Source organism: Thunnus maccoyii, chromosome 10 (genome assembly GCF_910596095.1).
Source record: "Thunnus maccoyii chromosome 10, fThuMac1.1, whole genome shotgun sequence".
In the NCBI taxonomy this organism is placed as follows: domain Eukaryota; kingdom Metazoa; phylum Chordata; class Actinopteri; order Scombriformes; family Scombridae; genus Thunnus; species Thunnus maccoyii.
In genome coordinates, this window is record NC_056542.1 from 15,694,598 (window position 1) to 15,714,658 (window position 20,061).

Here is a 20,061-nt window from a genome sequence, read left to right on the forward strand (position 1 = left end):
GACGTATCCCCTTTTCTCTTTTCTGTCTTTTCTCTTTTTCTGTTCATGACTATATATAAAAGTCACTTGGCAGCCTGAGTGGAATTTCCCAGTCTCTATAAGATCTTAATGTACATATTTATATGGAGGCTCTCTTCATATTACACACTACACCCCTCTCCATGTCCCCCTCCCTCCGTCCCCTACCCTTTGAAAACAGAGGATTTCCTTAGTTTGCTTGGCAGCCGGAGTCACAGGGGGAGATTCTTGGGTTTGGTTTCTCTTATGGAATTTTCTCATTTGTACTTCAGGTGTTAAGCTGTAGGTCACTGCTGCCACAGTGTATCTTCTGCATCATTCATCTCTTCACCTCTCAGTCAGGCCTGTGCTCCTTATTTACAAGTCTCTGATGGCTCCTGTTTCCTCTGTTCTTACGCTTTCCAGTCAATTTGATGCCTTTAGGTATTGCTTAATTACTGGTAAATTACACAGGCAGTGACATACCTATAAAGTGAGATTATTTTCATTTCAGTCCTGCTGTACGTAGGGGTGGTGCTGGCCCTCCCTTCCCTCAGACTCTATCATATCTCTTCCTCTCTTCACTGTCTGGAACATGGAGAAGTAATTGCCCTGATAAATGCCAAATCTCTGTTTATGCTTTCTGTTTTTTTTGCTTTCATTCCCTTTTTCTGCTTCCAGCTTAATCCCTTAATGTTTTATTTGTGTTGTCTTACCTGTTTATTCATTTATTTCTTTTTTTTTTTTAAACTTTTTTTTTCCTCTTTCTCCCATGCTGGGATTCAGGTTCTGGGTCATTACATCCGCCGGCAGCAGGACCCTGAGACGTTCATTAAAGAGATCAAGTATATTGCCAGCGACCCTGACGACAAATACTTTTTCAATGTGACTGATGAAGCTGCGCTCAATGACATCGTGGATGCCCTGGGAGACCGCATCTTCACTCTCGAAGGTGTGTGGTACAAGGGTGGAAGCTGAGGGTGAATTAAAGATACACTAGTTTAAAAAAGAAGAAGAAAGAAAGCCAGTGTGATACTTATTTAGCTCAGCAATGATCTCTGCCGTTGTAAACCACATGATTTTTATAAGAAGGGCTAAATTTAAAATGATCCACCATGCTTCATATATAGTCACATGATGACATATACAGCTGGTCACAAGCAAAAGCATAAAAATCCAGATATTTACTGTATACTGTATATATAGTTGGGTTTTTTAAAGTCCAACTTTAGTTTCAAGTCATTGCAACCTTGTATTAATGCTGGGAAATTCTATTTTAAGATGATCAACTTGAACCACAAATTCTTTGCAATAAAGGATAGGTTCACAATTTTCAGTCTTAAAACTATAGTCAGGTGGCTAAATGAACATTAAAACAGGTTTTGCTTGCTGTAATCTTTCCTCCTGTTCATACTGACTATTAAAATATCCCTTCCTAATGTGCTTGAAATGTAAGTGATGGGGGACAAAATCCACAGTCCTTGTTTCATGGAAAAATGTATTCAGAAGTTTATTTGATGCTAATAAGAGGCGTCAGACATCTGAGTTAGTCAGATCAAGTGATTGTCTTCCACATGTCTTTTTTAGCATAAAATTCCCCCTTTGTGTCTCGATGGACAATGTTTTCCTGTTCAGCTGCAGTGGAAGGATTGTAACAGAAAGAGAGAATTTGGCATTAAAAATACAGTAACTTTGAAAGATGTCCAATTGATTTGACTAATTTGGACGGATGAAGCCTCAAATTGGCGTTAGATAAACTTTTGAAGATCTTTTTGCATGAAACGAGGGCTGTTGATTGTGTCCCTCATCACTAACATTAGAAGTGCATTATGAAGGGAACTTTTAATGGTCAGAACAGGAGGAATGATTCCAAGAAAAGCCTGTTTCAATGTTCATATGGGCATCTGACTGTTGTTTTAAGATAGACTTGAAAAAAATCAAGCATCGTCCTTTAAAGCACAGATGTATTGATGTCAACCAGAAAAGTTATGTGCAAAGTTAATTAACAACTTTAGTTTGTGGTATTATATGAATAATTTTCATGGAGCACTGTTATCAAGTCATCACTATATCGATTTAATTTAGTAGTAGCAGTTATTTCATCATATGACAGCAATTAATCCTAAACCTAAATTACTTACTTTGACATTTAGGTCTTGTATGTAAATACAGTGTTTCATAGTATTTTTTTATTTTATTGGATAATCTGATGTCTGCTTTCATATTTGATATTTTCAACACCCATAATATGACGTACATTTTCATTTGGCTCCCTACTTACAAAGTGATTCACACTTTTCCAGTTACTCTTCTGGATTAATTGAGAATGGTTTGATCAGTAAATTAGATTGATTAATCGACCAATAATAAAAATAAAGAAACAAACATGTTGGTACCAAAACTGTAGGTAGAGTCTGCCTGAGAAAGAAGAAAATTAAATACAAGAATGTGAGTCAGAAGAGGGCAGAAAAGAGTGAAGGAGGATTGGTTTCATGTGAAAATATAAACATTGGTCCCACAAAGAAAGCAAGAGAAGGAAAAGAAAGTAGTGTGCAGCTATCACAATAGAACAAGAGAAAAAGGCTGATGAAAAGTGATGCCACCTTTAAATGTTTAGAGAACTCAGAGGAAGGGACAGGAGGAAAGGAAAAGAAAGGAAAGGGTGAGGCGTTTCTGCCACCTGTGGTCTTCAGGGGGAGCAAGGGTGCTAATGATGCCATCTAGATCAGATCCTGGGAGGGAGAGGAAGGAAGGGAGGATATGTGCAAAGAAACGTGATGATGAAGTACCCTGTCCTGTTTGTCTCCGTCCACCTTTAGGCACACTTGGCTACAATGAGAGCTCTTTCCACATGGAGATGTCTCAGATCGGCTTCTCCACGCACACGCTGGATGTAAGTCCAACTTGTAGTCGTTTATCTATCTGTTGAGTGAATGTGTTTTTTCATTTGTGTGTCTCATCCTCGCCCTGCTCTGTCTCTCAGGACGGCATTCTGTTTGGGATGGTGGGCGCCTATGACTGGGATGGCGGAGTGCTGAAGGAGGGGACCAACGGACGCATCATGCCGCCCAGAGAGGCTTTCGAGAGCGAGTTCCCACTGGAGCTCAAAAATCACGCTGCTTATCTCGGTACAAAGATATCACACCACTGAACATAGTGCTCAAAGTGCATGACTATCACAGATTATTGTGTAATCAGAAACCAGGAAATCCACTGATATTCAATGCATATTAAGCTTACTCCAAATGAAGGACAGGCATTGTTGCATCCAGTTGAAACCTTGAGACTGGAACGATGCCCTTGTCCTTTTTTTTGGAGTAACCTCACTCTTATTGTGTTACTCCATGGTATAACATGGACTAATTTGAAAAGTCTGTCTTCCATGGTGGTACATTCATGTGTTGGTGGAAAGCCCAGACATGAGAGCCTTATATTTGGCTACAGGTCCAGATTCAGCTTCTTTGCCGGAGCCCTCTGCACTAGCACCTCATTTAACTGAATGCTTTTCCACATGGGGATAAAGTTGGGCCGAACACAACGTGTAAGAGTAGATAGTTTGGTTACACTTAGATTAAAAGCAAATTTATTGAAGAATATGCATGTAAGCATAATATCAGCCTAAATATCAAAGGTATTCAATTTAGATTTTGATGGGGTGGCCTAGGTGGCTCCAGGCTGGGGACCTTTGTTGCATTACATTCTCCAACTCTCATCTCTTCACTGTCAGCTTTCCAGTGAAGGCATAAAAACCAACGGCATTGTGCCCCAGTAGCCTACTGGTTAAGATGTATGCCACGTACCAATGTCTATGGTCAGATTATAGTAGTGGACTTTTGTTGCATGTCATTCCCCATATATCTCTCCTCTTGTTACCTGTCATCTCTCAACTGTCGCTGTATAATAAAGGCATAAAAAATGCCCCCAAAAAACCCCAAAACAGTGGCAAAGTATAAGAAAAGAAGAAGAAAGAATTACGAGAAACATGGTCAACAGCATAAGTGGAAACTACACTTGATTTGTAGTAAATGGGTTAAAAAAATACAAAAACACCAGTGCGCATCAGTGACTCTTCATTGAAGGATTGAGTTTCAGTGTTTGATGATGTATGTGTGTGTGTGTGTGTGTGTGTGTGTGTGTGTGTGTGTGTGTGTGTGTGTGTGTGCAGGTTACACAGTGTCATCTGTGGTAGTTGGTGACTGGAGGAGGCTGTATGTAGCCGGGGCTCCCCGGTTCAAACACAAAGGCAAAGTCATCCTGTTTGAACTCAGTAATGACGGCGATGTCAACATCGTACAGGCCCTCAATGGAGAACAGGTAGAGCTCCCTCTATGTGTTTAATTATTTTAACAGAAAACAGAGGGAATCCCATTTGTCTAAAATCAAAGCAATGACTCCCTCTACTGGCCGTAGCTGAAAGAACACGTTTCTCTTTTTTAGATTGGATCTTATTATGGCAGTGAGGTGTGTGGGCTGGATATCGACCAGGATGGCATCACTGATGTCCTTCTGGTTGCTGCACCAATGTACCTCGGCTCAGGAAACAAGGAGGCCGGTAGAGTCTACATCTACACCCTCAGTGGGGTAAGAAAGCAGTGGGATGGTCATTCTCCACCTCATGGATTATTACGCAATCATTATGAGAACACACAGGTTTACATAACATTTTTCCTCAATAGACTAATAAAATTATCCCTTTTTAACTCACTGCAGTGTATCCTGTTACCTACAACTCTTCCATCCTCCTTCCCTTTGCTTTCTTTCTCTCCCAGGAGGAGGTGTTTATATCTAACGGTACTCTGAAGTCAGAGGAAAAGTCTCAGGATGCCAGGTTTGGTTATGCACTGGCAGCCGCTCCAGACCTCAACCACGATGGCTTCACCGACCTGCTAGTAGGGGCCCCGTTGGAGGACGAACACAGGGGGGCCATCTATGTCTACCACGGTGACGGTATTTACATCAACCACAATTATAAACAGGTATTTGCCATTTTCTCTTATAACCACAAACTCACTGATGCATTTCAGAATCCAATCAAACTGACTTCTGTTTTCTTTCTCAACCTTTCAGCGTATTCCAGGGTCATCAATTTCCCCCTCTCTGCAGTATTTTGGCCGCAGTCTGAGTGCTCGGTTGGACTTGGATGGAGATGAACTAATAGACTTGGCGGTGGGAGCACAGGGCAGCGCTGTACTGCTCAGGTGTGTAGAGAGAAAAGAAGGTCATTTTTACTACAGATTTTATTTGCAGTCACTGGGAGAAATTTGAGGGAAGATATAACTGGATAATACATTAAATTCATCACTCAGCTAGTTTCCTTTTTTTATTTGAGAAAATCTTTAATTTTCTTGTTAGATTAAAATCATCCGCTGGCTACTACATTTACTAAAAACTACTACTTTGCTAAAAATCTAATTCTACTTTATCCTTGACTGTCCCCAGCTCTCGCAGCATAGTCCAGATCAACGTGAGTCTGTCCTTCCAGCCACACTCCATCAACGTCATTCAAAAGACCTGCCAGAGGGGAGGCAGAGATTCAGCATGTCTCAATGCCACCGCCTGCTTCACAGCCGTCTCCCGCTCCCCCGGATCACACAGCAATAGCTTTGGTAAGACACTTCATTCTTTTGTAAACTTCCAAATACTCTACCCTGATAACAAAAACTGCAAGTTTTGGGAATACGCCAGAATAGGAATTTTCCAGCACTCACCATCTGTCCCAACTACCTGCTTCCCTCCTCAGAACTGTGGGTTTCGGCCATGTTGGATGACAGGAAGTTGTCAGCACGGGCCCTGTTTGATGACAGCTCCCACCGACAGACCCAGCTGGCAGTGCAAGTTCACACAGGACAGACTCTCTGCTACAAACTGCCCTTCCACGTCTATGTGAGTGTCTGTAAAAACACCAAATACACTGTATCACAAACACGTGCATCAGGACTGATTGAGACTTGATTTTTATCACTTGCATTTGTTTCCGTCTTCTTTCACAGGACACAGCAGATTACATCCGTCCAATTAGCTTCTCACTGCGGTTTAAGATCAACAACACAGAGAGTGGTCCGGTGTTGGATGAGGGCTGGCCAACCACTGTCAAGAAATATGTGAGTGAGAGTGGATTACTAGCTTTCTTATTGCATCACATTTCCTTTCTTTGTTCTCCATGTAACATGATGTCCTTCCCACTTGTACCTTTCCAGATCTCATTCTTTAAAGACTGTGGTGAGGATGATGTGTGTACAACAGATCTGGTGCTGCAGGCTCATATGGACATCTCTGGGACAAGGTACAGATTTGAGATTTTCCACTACCCTCTGTTCTTTCCACGCTACTTTATTAATATGAGTTTTCACTGTGTTTTCTCCACAGACAGAAGCCTTATGTGATTCGTAGCCCTCGTAGGCGTCTGGCGGTGGAGGTGCAGCTTGAGAACAGACTGGAAAACGCCTACAACACCAGCCTGACGCTGCATTATTCACGCAACCTGCACTTCTCCAGCCTCAGCATTAGGGTAAACCACACACATATACTGATAACACATGCAGCGCCACGTGAAACGAACCCTCCACATGTATCTACATGCACACTACCTAACACGACCTCTCTCTTTTCTTTTATTGTAGGAGGATGCCCACTTTAAGATTGAGTGTACAGCACTTGGCGCCAACAGCCACTCATGTAACGTCAGCTATCCAGTGTTTCGCTCGCAGTCAAAGGTACATTTATATTGAGGAAATAGCTCCATTGCTCTCTCGACCGGGCCCACTCATACTTCACTTCCTTCAGGTGAAATGTGTCACTTCAGCAGGCCGTTCTCTTCTTTGTATGCAGGTGAACTTCATGTTGGAGTTTGAGTTCAGCTGCACAACTCTGCACAATCGAGTCCAGATGAAGCTCACTGCTGCCAGGTAGAGCAGCATAGGCTTCATACACCATGCACGCAGTTTACAGATACTGAACACTTCAATAATAACACTGATTTTTTTTTATTTTGGTGCCACAGGACACTGTCAGGCACCTTAGTTTAAACATTTGGTTCTCTTACAGTGATAGCGTGGAGAGAGAGGAGACTTTAGGGGACAACAGTGTTCAGCTGCAGAGTTTTGTTCAGTATGAACCAGACCTGTTTGTTAGCAGGTATGTTTGTACAGCATACAGATATTTTAGCTTCTCTTGGACATAGTTTTTCTGTCTTTTCTTGCATATTTACATGCTGTTTTTTTCCTGCAGTGAATCTAATTTGAATAGATATGAGGTTCATCCCACTCGGACAGTGTCAGAAGCAATAGGACCGGAGTTCTACACTCACCTCAGGGTAAAGATAAATGCTCATTGCATCAACTTTAATGCAACCCATTGGCTTCAAGTTTTGTGAAGCTCTAAACTTGAAGTCACTGGGTTGCAATCACTCTAAAAACAAGACAAGGCAAAATTAGAATAATATTTGTTTGTGTTTGTAGCTGCAGAATCTCGGCTGTTACTCTGTGAGTAATCTGGAGCTGAGGCTGCATCTGCCCTCTGTGGCTGCAGGAGACCGAGTCTTCATGACTGTCACTGACGTCTTTTCATACAACGTGAGTAGCGCTTCATTAGTGTTTGTATCTCTCTTTTAGATTGTATCTGACATATCTGAATTGCCCCGCAGGCTACAGGAGTGAACTGTAGCGTGCTGAGTGATCTGGCCCAGCTGAAGGCCAGACAGAGAGACGTGCGCCCCATCCACCCTGAGGACATGATGCCGAATGACGTACTGGTGAGGCCCTGATAGCACGGCAGCTACTGAGCAGTGTGCAGCATCAGCGTATGTGTTAATGCATGGTTTGCTTGTGTGTGTGCGTATATCTACATGTCTAGAATTGTAGCAGGTCATGGTGTACAGAGGTTGTGTGTCAAGTCCAGGAACTTCTGAGAGGGCAGGCCGCAGTCATTCGTGTCAGCCGCAGAGTCCACGATGATTTTTTCAGAAAAGTGAGATACACAACAGCACACAGACAACTCATTACAGCCAAATTCCTCTGCCCTATGAAACAAACATTGCTCATCTCTTCTATGTCTCCTTCTGTAGGCCAAATACAAGTCGGCGAGAATAATAGGTGCCCATTACCTCGCAGCTCAGGAGACTAACCTCATCACACTGGGCACAGGAACAGTCTGGAGAGAGGTAAGACTATAACAGGATATAGAACATCAGACTGGGAATAACATCTATTTTCTGTAATCTCTCCTTGTATTTCTTTTTATCTAGACTGTACTGGAGGTGCTGAAGGGCCGAGCAATTCCCATCTCGCTGTGGATTTTGATTGGTAGCATCATTGGAGGTTTGCTGCTACTGGCGCTTATCATCTTCATACTATGGAAGGTATTTTCATGTTACACTTAACTTCAATCTCTCTGGAAAATATCAGTGTTATGGACAGAATATCAATCTCAATTTCTCTTCTCATCAGCTCGGATTCTTCACACGCAAACAAAGAGGAGAGGACGAGAACCACGAGGACTGAGCCCAGCTTTTGCTGCCATGACAACAGTCATTTCATGACGACTACCAGAGTCCGCTTCTTTCCAGGCACAGAGATAATCCTGGGATGGGACTCAAGACACAGACACAACAGGGACCTCCAGGACCAAAGAGAGCATCATGAGGGTCCAACAGAAATGCACTACCCACTATTTCCAGGGTTGGGAGCACTTATGTAAATAATCTTTTTTTAATTTTAAGGAAAAAAACAAAGTGTATTAAACCACAATTCTTCTATTTAATATTACAGATGTTTTCATGGTTTTACATTTCAAACAATCACTTCGTCTTTATGTTTGTCCTACAATTTTGAGTTTGTTCTAATAAAATTAAAACTGTTTAAAAAAAAGTATTCTTGTACTCGATTTATTCATGCATGCTGATGTGTGCAATAAAAACAAGCAAAAACAATATATTCAGATTTTATTCTGCTTCAAAATTAAACATTCCAGTCATAATAACTATAAAACATCCACACTTGTTAGCATTCATACACAAAAAGTAAAGACAAAATACTATGTTCCATGGGTGAGTTGTGATGCTCAAATAATCTGACTCTCAACTTGTGGATGTGGCAGTGGAGTTGATGTAAGATTCTAGCAGAAAGATGGTTTCATCGACTTGGTTCTCTGCTGAATCTAACCTGGAGGGAAAAAGGACAAAGAAAGAGGAATAAATGGAGGCAATCAGAATAGGAACAACGCTAGATCAAGGATGTGACTCGTCTGCTGTAGAAAAGGGAACTGCAGTTTTATTTTGTCTTCTTACTTGTTGATGTGAAGCCGTAAGGACTCCAGCTGTTGCTTTTCAGGAGCAGTGATCATCTCCTCAACCTCTGTCAGCTGTTCGGGCTCGGCTCCACTGGCCTGCAGAGATGCCAGGATTGCCTCAATTCGCTGGGATTTCTCCAGTAGACGTCTGTCAATCAAATGTAAAACCATCAACCTTTCATCTGTGACACAGTGAGAGTGAAGCTGCAGTCAGAGCTAAATCAGCCTGATGAAATTTACCCGTGTGGTGTGGCCAAAAGCAGGAAAGGACAGGAAATAGCATGGGTGGGGTTGTGAATGTTTGACTAGCAGGCAAACAACTGCAATCAACAATGTAGTAAATTTAACTTGTTTGATCAAACAATTTGATATCATTAACCTCTGTCACATGCATCATCTCTCCTTCTCTGCTGCTTGCAGGATTATTTCAACATTAAGTTATTAAAGAATATAGGCAACATTTCCTGAATGAGAATCAATAGCACCCTTATCTCAAACTAGCTGGACTTCGGAGAGCCTCACAATTTCATGTGTCAAAGTTATATCACCTCTTTCAAAGTAGCAATTGTGACACCCAGCTCAACATAGAAATGAATAGGATGCAAAATCCAGTCTGACTGCAGTGCAATGTGCAAGTTGATCAATGTTCATGGGAAATTATCTGGTTTGAAGGCTCAGTGACACACAGGAAACATAGAATTACTAATGATTGACTCACTTGCTGTTACTGGTCTCAAACAGGCGTCTCTCTATGAGGTTTGCCACTGTCTGCACAGAAAAACACAAACAAGACATCAGCGAAGGCACAAACCAGCAGGAACAGAGCAGAATTATGCCACTTGTACTCTTCATCCAAACAGAGTTTAGGTTAATTGTTTCACCTTGTAGCAGTTCTGAAGCAGCATTCTTGCAGTAGGGAGTTGGTTGACGGTGTAAAGATAGAAGGTACGAGAGGGAGCGTAGTCTGGAGTCTTTGGGATTTCCTGAGGAGAAAATATGTAATGGCTGTTTGAGAAAATGAGTGGGTAGATTAAAGATTTAGAAGTAGGGCTGCTCTGTTAAATGTGATGACTCAAGTCATCTTGGAGTCCCCAGTCAAACTGTCAAATCTAAATTTTTATCTGTCAGTGAAATTGCCAAATGGTCACTTTTATTAAATTCACACAGCACAGAATAAATGATTAGGCCTTAATGTTTCACAGGTCTAGTTTTTAAAATGACTAATTCACTTAGTGCATCTTGAAGATGTGTGCCAAACAATTTCCAAAGTAGCTTTTTGGACCGGACTTTTCCTACTTTCCAGGCACTCATTCATGTTCATACTTTAGGAAAACTGGCTTGGAGAGACTTGAAACTTGCTTTTTTAAATGTAATTCTGTCACAGTGATCAGTGTGTCCTCTTATATTTGTCAAATATGCATTGTTAACCCTGTGAGGCAACAGCTGCAAAATTACATACATCACTTTTAGCTATCCCAAAAAAACACCGTAAATGTTTTTTTAAAGACCACATTTACATAGTCAATGGGTCCTATTGTTCATCCTTGCAATGCTATTGGATAGTAAATGTGTTTATATGTCCGGCCATCTGGCCATGAACTCACACAGCCTGAAAACTTTCCTTGAAGCACATCTTTTTGTTTTACTTGACTGGATTTGTCAAGATTCAAGTAAGTAAAACGCTTTACACATTTTTTTGTGATGATTTCAATGTCTAGAACATGTAGATATTCAGTTATTGTGGAATACATCAATCAAAATTGATTTTGAGCTTGTTATGTCTGTGTTGCAATTCTACATATCTGGGTGAGGTTGGTGGTCAAAATAATGTGCACATTACATGGGGACATTGCACTTTTCACATGTTCACATATGGAAAAAAATACTACAGAAATATAATATCTTTTATAACTAAGTTCTAAATCTCTTTTCTCTGTTAAAATTTTGAGTTTAGACCAGAATTTAATAAATGAATACGTTATTTCTGGTTGCAGTATTTGAAACTGTATCTATATCTTTTTTCTGGGCTTTTTGTTTGACCAAAAAGCATCTTGTTGCATTAGGCAGAAACAGGTTCTGAATGTTTTGGGGGGTGAGAATAGTTCTGAATGTGGGGATGCACTAAGTGTTCTGGGGGATGCAAGTATTTCTTTTAGTATGATAAGTAGAGAGGTTCTGAATGTTTTGGGGGACACTCGTTGCATTGTTCGTGGACAGGTGAGAATGGTCCTAAATGTGGGGATATAAGTTTCTGGGGGGATGCATGTATTCCTTTTAGTATGATAAGTAGAGAGCATTATAAGCTCACCAGACAGTATTGTGGGAATTTAGTGGAATGTGCAAATAGGATCAGGACTAATTTGCATTGAAATTATTTAGCCTGGAAAATACTTAGCTCTCTACCCTGAACACTTGGTCTACCACCCTATCTATTCCTTCAGCTTCTCTACTACAATAAAATACTCATGTATTAATACTCTATGTACTACACTATAAAATACTCTGTGTATTATTTATACTGTACATATATATTTATTTTCTGTACTTTTTCCATTTCAGGATGCAAGCAGCAAAGAGAGATCTGCTATACAGTGTGCAGGATGTGATTGTTGCTGTCAAAAATGGAGAGAGTGATTTTGAGATGGACTCAGACGACACTGATGTGAGTGATGAAGAGGCAGATGAAGATGTCCCTGGAGTGGACAAAGAAAACCAGCAACCCACTGACTGCCAAGCTGGTGATTTTGTGGGCATCAAGCCCCAACAAAACAAACCAGACCAGACCATGGCCTATGACAGGTATCGTTGGCTGAAAAAGGATTTTATCAGTCCCAATACTGATTTTTCTGGTCCGGCTATCACAGATGATGCCGTTTCCCTCCACACACCACTGGAGTACTTCCAGAAGTTTGTATCAGAAGACATGATTCAGGCTCTGACGAAAAACACAAATGAGTACAGCTTTCAAAAGAGTGGAACATCTATAAACACCAATACAAAGGAAATTGAAAAAATGATTGGCATGTACCTGAAGATGGGCCTCATGCAAATGTCTGGAGTCTGTATGTATTGGGAGACAGACACGCGGTACCCCCCTGTTTCTGATGTGATGCCACGCAACAGATTCCAATCTCTGTTGACATCATTACATTTTGTAAACGACTTGAAAGTGTCGGAGACGGAAAAGAAAGACAAACTCTGGAAACTCAGACCATGGCTTGATTCGTTTAGAGAGAAATGCCTGCAGGTGGTGCCAGAAGAGCACAACTCTGTGGATGAGATGATGATTCCTTTTAAGGGGAAATTCAGCAACATTAAGCAATATATGCGAGGCAAACCACAGCCATGGGGGTTCAAACTGTGGGTAAGAACTGGAAGCTCTGGCATGCTCTGTGACTTTGATGTGCACCAAGAGAGTGTCGATGGAATACAAGCAAAATCTGAACTTGGATTGCCAGGTGATGTTGTGATGAAGCTTGCCTCCACGCTTCCAGAAGGTCAGAACTACAAGGTCTATGCAGACAACTACTTCACCAGTGTCCCATTGGTAGTTAAGCTCCTTGATCGTGGAATTCATTATATGGGAACAGCCAGGCAGGTACGCCTACCCAACTGTAACCTTGAAGACGAGAACAGCTTGAAGAAAAGGGGGATAGGAAGCTTTGATGTCAGGGTGGAGGGGAACCACAACATCTGTGCTGTCAAATGGTATGACAATGGGGCAGTCACATTTGTGTCATCCTTTGCTGGACCAGAGCCTGTGCAGAAGATTCAACGCTGGGATAATGCTGCCAAAACCTACATTAAAGTTGAGAGGCCTTTCATCGTGGGTACCTACAACAAATACATGGGAGGTGTGGATCTGTTGGACTCATTTGCAGCCAAATACAAGTTCCCCATGAAATCCCACCGCTGGTACATCTACATCTTCTGGCACACCATTATCCTCGCTGTGATCAACGCCTGGCTCCTCTACAAGCGGGACTGCAAAGCTCTCAAGGTTTCTAGGAAAGAAATACTGAACAGGAGACAGTTTCAGGCTCAACTAGCATCCTCTCTCATCCTGGTGAGAATGCATTTCTGCTATTTAATGCTTGTGATATTTTTAATATTTCACTGTTTATAATATTTTTGACTTGTATCTTAATTGATTCTGTTCTAATCCAATTCAGGTGAACACAACTCTCACTGAACCATCTTTAGATCATGGAAGCCCGGTAACACAGACATCAAGGAGCCCTTTGAAAGCTCAGAAGAGACCATTGTCAGGTGATAGGAGTCCACTAAACGGGGTCCCAGCCAAGAGGTCAGCTGTACACCCTCCACTGGATGTACGAAAGGACCAAATCGCACATTTCCCAGTGAAGACGAAGAGAGGACGCTGCCGACACTGCAGTAAAGGCTACACCAACACGCTATGCAGCAAGTGTAATGTTCGTCTTTGCTTTTCAGAGGAAAAGAACTGTCTTTGGGACTATCACTGTAAATGACCATGGCTGATGGGCCTGAGACGAAATTCAGAGACCATCCTCAGGTGATGGGAGTCCATCAAACAGGGTCCCGGCCGAGAGGTCATCTGTACACTCCCCACTGGATGTATACACAGACCTTACTGTTTTCAGTTTTGTAAATACAATTTTATCCTGTTTTTTTGTATCAATAAATGACCATGCATACAAAATATGACTGTTGTGTGATTATTATTTATGATATTATACTGTTATGGGGCTAAATAAACAATCAACCCTACAAATGAACCGTTAGTTGTTCTGTATATTTGTTCAGACAAGGTGAGTACAAATACAGAAATTCTGCTCCCAACTAGGGCCAACGTTGCAACATTTCCCTAAAAGTTTACTAAAATGTAAAAACCCTTTAATTTCTGCATCAGAGGCCTCCTTCAAGAGACCATGGAGTATTTTGGCAACTCTTCCATGTTGTGTTCAAATGATTGTGGTATTAAAAGTAAAAAAATCTAAAGAATGCTTTGTGAAATTATTAAAATATTTATTGCCTTTAACATTCAATGTGTTTTGTTGTTTTTATTGATTTGTCTGATGGTAGTGCTGGCTGTATATCAAATTGCCCCTTGGGGATCGTAAAGGTTTCCTTGACCTTGACCTTGAAAGAATTTCCACATGTCAAGCACCTACCTGTAGCTGGACCAGGTTCTGTGAAAGCAGCGTGTAGAGCATATCTTTGGCCTCCTTGGCTGGAATCATGGCAAAATCCTCCACCTGCTTTTGCTCCAGGTGACGTTTCCTTAGCAACAGACGGAAGATGCGCGCAGACCGGGATCCGAATCTGATTTCCGATTCAAAGCGAACAAATCAATAATAAGTTTGTGATAATACGGTGTTCACATGTAAACAGAATTAAAACACAAACTCACCTCTCCTGTACTACAGATTCAAGTGTGGCCCGTGCTAGATTGGCCAGCGCTCTGTGCAGATCTGAGATGTGAGTCAAGAAAAGCATCTGTGCATTGTGTTTCATGAGATAAATGGTACAAATCAGTGTAATGGCTCTTGAAAAAAGGCTCAGGACTGTCTAAATTTTAAAGAAAAGATACTGACAACGTACATCCCTCCTCCGCTTTCACCAGCCTTCCCCACAAACTCCATCTAAGAAATGAAATGGACAAGAAGATATAAAAAATTACTGAGGATAAAAATTAAGAATGGAAAACGTGATGTTAGCTTTGCAGAGGTCATACCGGGTCATCCACCAGCAGAGTGAGGTACTGGTCTAAGATGGGTCTTGGGATGTTATAGGTGGCTGGGAGGGACTTGAAGATCTCATTAGCTGAGAGGGGCTTTGTGCAGGTGGCTGCAGGCGAGGTCGTCACCTCACTCATCCTCAGCATAGTCCTCACTATCTCACTGCTAGTCTAGAGTTGTAAAGGCGAAAGACAGTGGGAAGATAATCAATCATTATAGTCACACACAATCCTCATATTAATTGTCCCTGTTATAGAAAAAAGGCAAAAAAAGGTAAAAGTTACATAAACCTTCTTTGATTGTAACACTTTTCTGATATCCCACATAAACTGGTGGTTTATCAGCCCTTTGAAACGGGACTATAAATTGTGAATATATTCCTGGCTTCAATAACAAACTCACTATAACTGAGGCGCCACACAGCCTACATTCTACTTGTTAGTGACATGCAAGTCAAACTTTTAAAAAATATTCTGAATTATTCCTAATACATTTAAAGCCTCTGTGTGTAAACCTGACCTGGTCCAGTTTGTTTGCTACGGCACCGATGATGGCCTGGTCTCTGAAGTGGAGATGGAACCTCTCAAAATTCACTTGCCAGTAAATCCCCTCATCACCATGTGTCTGAGCAAAAGAGAAACAGAGCGTACACGAGAGACAGTCAGCAGCAGAGACAGAAAGATGGCCGGTCACACAAAAGAGGTGGAATATCATTTTCGGATCTGACAGAAAAAAAAAATGTAACTAAGTTGGTCAAAACACCCACCTCTGAATCTAACTTTGCCCTCTTTGCATTCCTTTGCTCCTCTCCATCCTCAGTGGATAGCTGGCGTTTACCTCGCCCTATGAGCGTCACATGAGGCACCTTGTAGCAGTCAGGGAAGCTCTCTGGTGTGGGCGGGGCGGTGCTAACAGGGGTAGCAGGAGCACCAGGGGTAGCAGACGTAGCAGGAGTCACTGGGGTAGCAGTGTCTGTTGTTGTTGCTGCTGTCACCATTGGAGGGCAGCGCTGAAGAAAATGGGTCTCCACCAGTTTGGAGAAGGCAGAGGTCACTTCGTTGTAGTCCATACTGTGTCCATCTGTAACAACAAAAAGACATAGAGGGAAGAGAAAGCTGCTGCTGTGAAAACACTTCTACAAAAAGTGACATCCATCGGTTACACTCCCCACAAATCACACGTAAACCTACTAAGTCATCGTATGTATTTGAAAAATGCCTTCAGCTACGGTTCTTCTAATGGCCACTAGATGCAGGCTACAAAGAAACTACAACAATATTACAACTTGATGGCAATTTGGAGGAGCCTTTTTCCATTAACAAAATATATAGAAAATATAACGACTTTTCCCTTTTGAGTAATAAGTGATACATTCTATGATTAATACAGACACTGACCCTCCATGTTCTGTGTGAGGCGATCGGCGACAGTCTTAACAGTGCTGCTCATGGTCATGTGACCTCTCTGCAATAACTCCTCTATGATTAGCTCTCCAGTGTCACCGTACAGGGTTTTGGCGGTGTAGATGTAACGTGGGTAACGCAGAATTCTTAGAATAAAATCACAGCGAGTCCGATACTCTGTGGGGCTTCCTGGTCCTTTGCGGCCTGCGCTGTACACACAGACGCCATGCTGCACAAGCACGCACAGGGACTTTTTTACCTGGAGGAGGGAGTGAAAGAGATGCTTCACCATCATGACTTCTTTTATATGCACAAAAAAACCAAAACAAAAACACAATCAGGTTAAGACAGAAAATCATATAACACACTTGCACTAAATTCATGTAATACTACTCGTCTCCTCAGTAATCACATTTTCCTGTATCCCCTCCAAAAAGAGTCTTTATCTTTATCTTCTGTGCACCAGTGTAAACAAAAATCAACCATGCAGAGCATATTGTTAGTTTTACTCTCTCTCGCACTGTTTAACTCATTAATCACAATCTTATGAGTTTGTCCAGCAACATGACGTTCCAACATGGTGATCAAAAAAGCTTTTAAAAAATCATAAGTAATTGTAGCTGCAAGGGTATAATAATCAGGTAACTATGGTGTATGTAAACATACTGCACCAAAAATGGCTTGACCACCCACATAGCTGAACTGCTAAACTCCAGCTGACAATGTTGAGAAGCAAATAATGAGTGTGTGTGTGTGAGAGACGCTGTGCAGATAATATAATATACTGAATTAAATATCTGATAACAGTGTTTCTGTGGTGTGAAGTAGCTGCTATAGAGACAGTAACAAGTCTAGAAATGGTACCAGGTCCAGGGAGATGCTGGTCTCATGAATGATGGCTCTTAAATTCTGAGCTCCATTTCTGAGCAGGTGTGTTCCTACTTTCTCCACCACCTCTCCAAAGTGCTCCTGCAGCAAAAGACCACACAGACGCACCTCCTGAGCAGTCATCTGCATAAAAAAAAAGAGAGGAACACATAAGTGATGAAAGGTCTCACATCTGTACTCACTACATCGGCTGTTAGAAGACTTCCATCATGCTAAAGAAGGCCCCTGTATCAACACAATAATCAATACAACACTGTTCTTTAATATACTGTATTTGGGTTTGGCTTTCTAGAACACCTGATTTAATAAAGCACTAATTAACAAAAGACACTCAGCAGTCATCAATGGAGATAAATGTCAGCTCCAACAGCAAAAAGCAAAATGTTGTTACTGCACTGAATATGACTATAAGGAATTAGACCATTTTACAGAAGCCTTTCCCACAATGTGTGAATTTATTTATTTTTATTATATTGGAGGAGGAACAAACGTTGCTATGTGAAAAATACTGGTTGCTATCTGTTCCTATAAGAAAAATATACGTTCAGGGGTACAAAATGTGCATCTTATTACCAGATATTATAAACAACTAACAAAGAATAGTCACATCATGCTTTTTTGATGTATTGTCATTATATGTCATATAAAGTTTATCAGTTTATTACTCATTAATTAAATGATTCTGTCATTAAGTCATTCTGTACTGTACCATGATCACTGTGCTTCCAAAATAGGCGGGTTAATACATGTATGCATGCAATATATATTTTAAAAATATATAGTATGTATAATCATGTCCTTAACAGTCACTAAATCTCAGCCTGGTTGAACATCTGTGGGAGATTTTGTGCTGAAGTGTTAGACAGCACTCTTCACCATCATCATCAAAGCACAAAATGAAGGAATATTTGATGTTAATGATAATGAGGTAAATCTCTGCCGAGGAGCACTGAAGCTGTTGCAGCAGCATGTGGTGGCCCAAGACTTTACTAACACATTTAGGTTTTTTCTTAAAGTCTTCACCCATCTGTATGTTGATTTAAAAAATGAAGGCTAAAGGCATCTTAAAACTTAGACTTCAGACAGAAAAAGGTCTCGATGACATACAGTGATAAGAAAATGACTGTATCAGGTTTTCCAGATTGCATATACAGTGATGGCTACTTCAGACATCCAGGCACAGGAATGAAAGTGAATATTAAAGTGTCCACTTTTAACAGTGTAGAGAAGACTTCTGTAAGCAGGGCTGATGGGTTGTGTAGCACCTCAAAAACTTTTTTGCTACAAAATTATATATTTTGATGACTCTGGCCAGATTAACCTACAACGGGGCCCTGGGGCTAAAATGAGCTACCTGGGCGCTATTAATCCTCTGTTCCTCCGCCACACATCAAACTATTTGCTGTGTGGTAATGTAATTAAACGCATATTGATTTTGTAACATGCACCATGTAAGCACAATATCCACTGAATAATAAAGTTAAAAAAATAGATTATGATAAAGAAATCCTCTCCAAGACAGGGCCACAAAATCACCCACTGTGACTCCTTATAATGTCAGTTAGATATTGTTCTTCCACTTTAGTAATGCATATTCACAAACAAGTCACAATTAATCATATTACCCCACACAGTGAGAGGCTTTTTGGGGCCCCTGGGGGTCTGGTGGCCTCAGCTAGTTGCCCAGTTGGTAAACCAGCCTCACTTTAAAGTTGGAAATATTTAGGTAAACAAGCCATGTCAATTTAGGGTATTTATGAACACATTGCTAAAAATCTACTGTTCAGCATCCTCTGCTTCGCAGTGTGTGCAGGTATATTTACATTTGCCTGTTTCTGCCTGATGCATATTTTGATCATCTTTAAAGTACTGTCTGTATATACTCTTATCATGTGTATATTCATTGTGTAAATTATTCAAGCATCAATAGTTGATACACTCAGTTCTAACATCCATGGACAATCATGCACCTTACTACTGATAATTTACAGTGTACTATAGCATATTAACATCATTAAACAGTGTATACTCAGCAAATAGCAGATTATAGTTATGGTTACATCTCTATTTCTATTCTACTTTTAGTTTCTCTATTTTAAATATTTGAGTCAGTCTATTTATTGTTCATAATTTAGCATTTAATTGCATTTGTTTCTTTTACCAACCCCTTTGTTTTTATATTCTGATTTATGTCAAGTGGCTGCTGTAACACTAAATTAACATTTAAGAACAACTAACGTTAATTAAGTACTCTATCTATCTATCTATAATGATACAACATGAAGTGATCATCAGAAGGCAGAGATAAGGCTAGACATAAATCAGTTTTTGTATTCTGATTTATGTCAAATGGGTGCTATAATCCTTTGGGATTAATAAAGTATCTATCTATCTATCTATCTATGTATCTATCTATCATAATACAACATGAAGTGACCATCAGAAGGCTACACAGAGATAACGCTGCACACAAACACAGTGAAAAATGTCTTCAACAGTTCTTGTTTACAATATTATAACGACAGGAAGCTTCCTTTGACATAAATATTAGTGAATACTGTGCAGTCCAGACAGCTCAGACACTTCGTACTCTATACTTAAAAGTTTGCGTTTACAGCTCACTATTACGTCATCCGAAAAGTTTGCTATGTAGTTGTTGTTACAAACCTTTCAGATAGACAAGCTCCTGGTCACAGACAATCCATGCAGACTGAAGACTAAACACATGCGGCTGCTCGTTGACAACACATGAGCACTTCCGGCTTTGC

At 40.8% G+C, this 20,061-nt stretch overlaps 3 protein-coding genes across 5 annotated transcripts in view; 2 read left to right on the plus strand and 1 right to left on the minus strand.

The window, feature by feature from the left end:
- itga10 (integrin, alpha 10) overlaps positions 1-8,827 on the plus strand; it is a 32,469-nt gene extending 23,642 nt beyond the window's left edge. For 2 of the 3 annotated variants that reach the window (XM_042423549.1, XM_042423548.1), the window contains exons 9-30: positions 784-949; positions 2,817-2,890; positions 2,981-3,125; positions 4,163-4,311; positions 4,435-4,578; positions 4,767-4,973; positions 5,065-5,195; positions 5,437-5,603; positions 5,738-5,880; positions 5,988-6,098; positions 6,195-6,280; positions 6,364-6,505; positions 6,618-6,710; positions 6,826-6,902; positions 7,042-7,131; positions 7,225-7,309; positions 7,455-7,568; positions 7,640-7,747; positions 7,849-7,962; positions 8,060-8,155; positions 8,240-8,353; positions 8,442-8,827. In XM_042423549.1, coding sequence (XP_042279483.1) covers positions 784-949; positions 2,817-2,890; positions 2,981-3,125; positions 4,163-4,311; positions 4,435-4,578; positions 4,767-4,973; positions 5,065-5,195; positions 5,437-5,603; positions 5,738-5,880; positions 5,988-6,098; positions 6,195-6,280; positions 6,364-6,505; positions 6,618-6,710; positions 6,826-6,902; positions 7,042-7,131; positions 7,225-7,309; positions 7,455-7,568; positions 7,640-7,747; positions 7,849-7,962; positions 8,060-8,155; positions 8,240-8,353; positions 8,442-8,495 — 2,610 coding nt within the window. In that variant the 3' untranslated portion in view covers positions 8,496-8,827. The remainder of the gene's footprint in view (positions 1-783; positions 950-2,816; positions 2,891-2,980; positions 3,126-4,162; positions 4,312-4,434; positions 4,579-4,766; positions 4,974-5,064; positions 5,196-5,436; positions 5,604-5,737; positions 5,881-5,987; positions 6,099-6,194; positions 6,281-6,363; positions 6,506-6,617; positions 6,711-6,825; positions 6,903-7,041; positions 7,132-7,224; positions 7,310-7,454; positions 7,569-7,639; positions 7,748-7,848; positions 7,963-8,059; positions 8,156-8,239; positions 8,354-8,441) is intronic. The other variant, XM_042423550.1, reaches the window with a different exon arrangement.
- Positions 8,828-8,918: 91 nt separating this feature from the next.
- Positions 8,919-20,060, minus strand: polr3c (polymerase (RNA) III (DNA directed) polypeptide C). Its single transcript, XM_042423555.1, has 13 exons — positions 19,961-20,060; positions 17,270-17,416; positions 16,400-16,664; positions 15,769-16,082; positions 15,522-15,626; positions 14,999-15,172; positions 14,855-14,906; positions 14,675-14,735; positions 14,436-14,586; positions 10,164-10,265; positions 10,001-10,050; positions 9,281-9,430; positions 8,919-9,155 (listed from the first exon to the last, which is right to left on the minus strand). Exons 2-13 carry the CDS (start codon positions 17,414-17,416, stop codon positions 9,071-9,073), a joined length of 1,656 nt encoding a protein of 551 aa, XP_042279489.1. The 5' UTR covers positions 19,961-20,060; the 3' UTR covers positions 8,919-9,070.
- Positions 10,274-13,963, plus strand: LOC121905351 (piggyBac transposable element-derived protein 3). The gene is made up of 2 exons (XM_042423554.1): positions 10,274-13,348; positions 13,455-13,963. The coding sequence occupies exons 1-2, from the start codon at positions 11,843-11,845 to the stop codon at positions 13,770-13,772; spliced, it is 1,824 nt and encodes a 607-aa protein (XP_042279488.1). The 5' UTR covers positions 10,274-11,842; the 3' UTR covers positions 13,773-13,963.
- Position 20,061: the final 1 nt, after the last annotated feature.

What these genes read in the sequence shown, in the direction of transcription:
- polr3c (XM_042423555.1), bottom strand. Translation starts at nt 17,416, where the DNA reads ATGACTGCTCAGGAGGTGCGTCTGTGTGGTCTTTTGCTGCAGGAGCAC. An exon ending in CTCTGCTGGTGGATGACCCG is followed by an intron (nt 14,907 to 14,998) that starts GTATGACCTCTG and finishes TTCATTTCTTAG; the next exon opens with ATGGAGTTTGTGGGGAAGGC. An exon ending in TTACGGCTTCACATCAACAA is followed by an intron (nt 9,156 to 9,280) that starts GTAAGAAGACAA and finishes TTTTCCCTCCAG; the next exon opens with GTTAGATTCAGCAGAGAACC.
- LOC121905351 (XM_042423554.1), top strand. Translation starts at nt 11,843, where the DNA reads ATGCAAGCAGCAAAGAGAGATCTGCTATACAGTGTGCAGGATGTGATT. An exon ending in TAGCATCCTCTCTCATCCTG is followed by an intron (nt 13,349 to 13,454) that starts GTGAGAATGCAT and finishes AATCCAATTCAG; the next exon opens with GTGAACACAACTCTCACTGA.